This window comes from Brassica oleracea, chromosome C6, assembly GCF_000695525.1.
Source record: "Brassica oleracea var. oleracea cultivar TO1000 chromosome C6, BOL, whole genome shotgun sequence".
Taxonomy (NCBI): Eukaryota; Viridiplantae; Streptophyta; class Magnoliopsida; order Brassicales; family Brassicaceae; genus Brassica; species Brassica oleracea.
Window position 1 is genome coordinate 10,996,458 of NC_027753.1, and position 4,890 is coordinate 11,001,347.

The 4,890-nt window shown below is 40.7% G+C and overlaps 1 protein-coding gene across 1 annotated transcript; it reads right to left on the minus strand.

The window, feature by feature from the left end:
• Positions 1–1,254: 1,254 nt before the first annotated feature.
• On the minus strand, positions 1,255–2,316 carry LOC106299636 (RING-H2 finger protein ATL34). The gene has a single exon (XM_013735694.1). It carries the CDS (start codon positions 2,314–2,316, stop codon positions 1,255–1,257), a length of 1,062 nt encoding a protein of 353 aa, XP_013591148.1.
• Between the last annotated feature and the right edge of the window lie 2,574 nt (positions 2,317–4,890).

The following is a 4,890-nucleotide window of genomic DNA, read 5'->3' on the forward strand; positions in this document are numbered from 1 at the left end:
GTTTTTCACGTAAATTCGTCGTAAACTCGACGCAAATTTACGAGGATTGTTTTTCCTCGTTAATTTTCGTCGTTAACCATGTGTTTTCTTGTAGTGATCACATTGGAGGGATTTGTGGGGCTCATGGAGGAAAGAAATACAAGGACCAGCCTTTCACTCCTACATGCAGAGATCGAAGCGTTCGTATTGGAATGTATGAAGAATTTAAGATAGCTCTATGTAACATTTGCGACAGATATTTTTCAATTGGTGAAGATGGTTTCAGAACCACAAGAATGACATGTTTTTTCTACGTACATGGAAGACATACGCATTTTGAAGGAAAATTTAAGTCACTGGGAGATTATACATGTTCCTTGAACGCTGAATACAATGGCAGCTCCAATAATTCTTCACTCTGTCAACCAAGTCGGGATTCACATTCCTGAAAATCCGGTTTTTCATGAACTCACAAAACATGTTAGAAAATAATTGTCACTTGGTACGAGATGTGGTTCTCAGCTGTCTCATAGCCACTCGTCATGTCCTGACTCACACACAACTAGCTGACATCATGGCACACTTGGAAGCGTGGAATTAGAAAGTTTCAAGTACAAGATGGGCATTTGAAATCTTCTCTATCTCGAAGAGGGATGTTGGACTAAATATGTAAATATCGAGATGTTGTATTAAGGATAGTTTAGACAAATACTCTGAATCACTTATATCATATAACTCGTAGAACTCAAGTTTCCCTTGATGTTGTATTGAATCTTTCCAATAACTTCAAAGAATACATAACCTTCTCAATTTTCTCCATGACCACGGAAGGCCATAAGACCTTCACACAACCAAAGGCCGAATATATTTTATATACACAATAAATCTTTTGGTGTTATTCATAAATGTAATATAAAAGCTAAAGTTATGTAATAATAAAACTAAAAATGTTATTTACACACATTTTCTCGTCTAAATTTAAATTAGTTATATAAAAACAATAAATTATGTGCATAGTGCCTATAAAGGTCTAGTTCATAATTTGTCGAGATTGATTATCATTTTTCGTATACAAATCACAATTATACTAGAACCTGGATCCATATACAAACTGCACAGTAAAATTCAGGGTATCGAGTAGGCACTCTTCTGTTCTAAGTTTCTCGCCACAGACTTAATCAGTACATAGACCTACATGTATTGCTTCATAGTTACGACACATCAAATTATCTATAACACAACCTTGTCTGTATAAAAATTTGTATAGTCAACAATTTAAGATAGGGGCATCTCTGGCCTAAGGCGTTCAAATGACCCTTCTCCAAACTCTTTGTCCTTGCCTTTTTCTGACTGGAGAGAGGCAGACTGAAACGAGAAAGAGAAAGAAAGAGAAATGGTGCGATGATTATATCCGCGTCCATGAGGAATACCCCTCCTCTGGCTCCCAACGCTGCCACTCCTATATCCTTGCCTTGAACTCCTGGCTTGAGGTAACGTCCTCTGGCTCAACTGTCTCCTTAGTTCTTCTGGTAACTGCAGTGTAAATCTGTCTAGATTTTCTCGTAAGGGAATCAGAGAGTGCCCCGTCGAGTGAGATCTTGGGACTAATATCTCAGTTATTTGCCAGTTTGATGACCCTGTAGACCTCGGTCGAGGTAGTCTGTTTGCCCTGTTGTTATTGCTCCTTGTCAATCCATCTAACAAACGTACATCTTGAGATTCCAATACACTTCTTCGTGCGTTTGCCATTTCAAGATCCATATCTTGATTGGTGCGTGGTCGTATAAATGGATAAATAGTAGTGCCCGGTTTGGGAGCGAGATTGTCGCGGCAGACGGGACATGTGGAGCGAGAAGAGAGCCAGACATCGATGCAAGGAGCATGAAATGCATGGCTGCAACCAGGCATCAAACGCAACTCTTCCCCATCATCAAACTCGTTAAGGCAGATAGCACATTCCACACCACCTTTGCCTATCTTTAACCCTTTAACTTGTGAGTAAAGAAAGGAAGGGAACGACATTATGACATCCTTTTCAACCCCACGGCTTGTCCTCCTTGTCCACGGTACTCCTCCACGACCTTCTTCATCGGTATCAGAGTTTGTTCCACGCGGAGACATGCTTCTGTATTTATAGCAAACGCAGCAAGCGATCATGCTGAATAAGAGCGAAAATATAAGCATCCCAATGATTACCGCTGGTACTTGGTTTGGTCTTAATTGGCGACCATATGGACCAATGGCTCCAGGCTGCGGCTGGCCGGTGACTTGGAAAACAAGCAAAACTAAGTAGATAACATAATAACGTGGTAGGATTTTACTCTTTCGGTTTCTCATGATGCGAAGAGAAGGGCCTTTTTCTTTTTGCTATGTTATTTCTGTTTTATCATCTCTTGAAGTCCATGTGCGAATTTAGGAATGGTCACTATGCCATAAAAATATTATTTGGGTGAAGTGCTTATCACGTTTGATCATGACGGAATTATCATTTTACTGGGTCGTAATGATTGGTTCGGCGTCGTTCACCTGACATTTTGACTTCGAAGTAGTCGTAAGTTTCCCCTCTCTTTTATTAACTTTTTGGTAAGCAACTTGACTTTTTTTTACACAAAAGCTTTATTAGACCTAGTCCGATTTATCAAATAGCTTCAAACATCAGAAAGTTATGAATGTTGTAAACTTAAGTATTTAGAACGGTAAGTTTCTGTATATAATTAATGAAAAAGTGTTCCCTTTATATAGGGGTTACAAGAGAGATAAATGAAAATACAATAATAGGAAAGATTACAAATCATAAACATAAACGAATTAGGAAATAGGCAAGTTGTAGCCGCCTCTCTCGCCTCTCGAAGTTTCGCGGCCGCCTCTCTCTCCTCTCCAAGTATCGCGGCCGCTTCTCTCTCTCTAGGGTTGGGCCGTCTCTCTCTCTAAGTGTATGGGCCGGCTATGGACCGGGCCGGCTATGGACCGGGCCGGTTATGGACATCCACCAATTGATTTATAACACTCTCCCTTGGATGCCATAACCATACATGGATTGTAATACACTTAATGTTGCCTCATTAAAACCTTATCAGGAAAACCCAGTGGGACAAAACCATGATGAAAGAAAAAGAGTACAACACGTACTACTCCCCCTGATGTGAACCTCAGTGGAGGTCCTTCAGCCTACGCATCCCAATCTGATGCGTGAGCTTCCCGAACGTACAGGTAGGAAGTGCCTTGGTGAATAGGTCAGCTGAATTGTCACTGGATCGTACTTGGATGACCTGGACCTCACCGGCTTTCTGAAGCTCGTGAGTAAAGAAGAACTTAGGCAATATGTGCTTCGTCCTATCACCTTTTATGTAACCGTCCTTGAGCTGAACAATGCACGCAGCATTGTCCTCATACATCACGGTTGGGTTTTTGCACTCGGCCATCCCGCAATCAGCTCGGACGTGTTGGGTCATCGACCTCAACCAAACACACTCGCGGCTGGCCTCATGTATGGCCAATATTTCTGAGTGATTAGATGATGTGGCTACGATGGTTTGTTTCATGAAACGCCATGATATGGCCATACCTCCATGTGTAAAGACATATCATGTCTGTGATCGAGCTTGATGTGGATCTGATAAATAACCAGCATCAGCAAAGCCAACTAAACCATCTTTTTATGGTTATTATAATATAGACCCAAGTCTTTCGTTCCTTGCAGGTAACGAAGAACATGTTTGATCCCATTCCAATGCCTCTGGGTCGGACAGGAGCTAAACCTAGATAGTAGGTTCACGAGAAAGCTTATATCAGGCCGTGTGTGAGTTGCCAAGTACATTAAAGCTCCTATGGCACTGAGATATGACATTTCGGGACCTAGGTCATCTTCGTCGTCCATCTTGGGACGTAATGGGTCAGTGTCCAGGCCAAGAGACCTCACGACCATGTGACTGGTCAGAGAATGGCAATCGGCCATATTGAATCTCTTGAGTACCTTTACAGTGTATGCCATCTGATGCACAAGGATCCCATCATTTATGTACTCAAGTTATAATCCCAAACATAATTTTGTTTTCCCGAGATCTTTCATCTCGAATTCTTTCTTAAGGTATTCAACCGCTTGGCAAATTGTATCCAGAGGTTCATAGGATATTCAGATCATATATTTCGATGATTATCAATTTTGTTCTCGAGAACTTGCTGTACATTCAGCTCAATACCCTCTAGTACTTTCATTATCCAGTGGACCATATAAATATGCAGTCACTACATCAGTTTGCTGGAAGTCTAATTTTCACTCTTATACAGCCAGACTTATGAGAAATCTTAAAAGTAGTTGCATCCACTACATGGGAGTATATCTCCTCATAATATATTACTGGTCTTTGTGAGAATGCTTGTGCAACATTAGCTTTATATCTCACGATTTCTATTCCTCACAAGACCCATTTATATCCACTGGTTTTAACATCATATGGCGTCTTAATCATATGGCCAAATACGCATCTCTTCTTTAAACTATTTAACCCCACGTTTTCATTCAATATGTTCTACGAGTGCGCACTCTTATATTGACGTGGGTTCATGATCCTCGCTTATATTCATAAATTCAAGTGCTACCTTGTATCATCTTATGTCGACATTCCTTATTGTGTTCCATTATGTTCCAGACACGATATAATCGATTGAGATTCATTATTATCAGGACCTTTAATACTTTGCAGCTTGGCTTCCCAAGCTACATTGTTTGGTACCTGTACCTTAGAGCCGGCCGGCCTTATCTCTATGTCTGGGATGGTTTCCTTGACCTCGGATTTGTTTTATCATTCTATGCACCTTTCTCTTTTGTTTCCGAGGATTCTTATCTTTTGGAACTTATTGGTCTATCTTGTATAGACTCTGTAGCAACTTGACTGTGTCTCTCTTGGACAT

Bases quoted from the DNA above. Each gene is read 5' to 3' on its own strand.
- LOC106299636 (XM_013735694.1), bottom strand. From the start codon at position 2,316: ATGAGAAACCGAAAGAGTAAAATCCTACCACGTTATTATGTTATCTAC.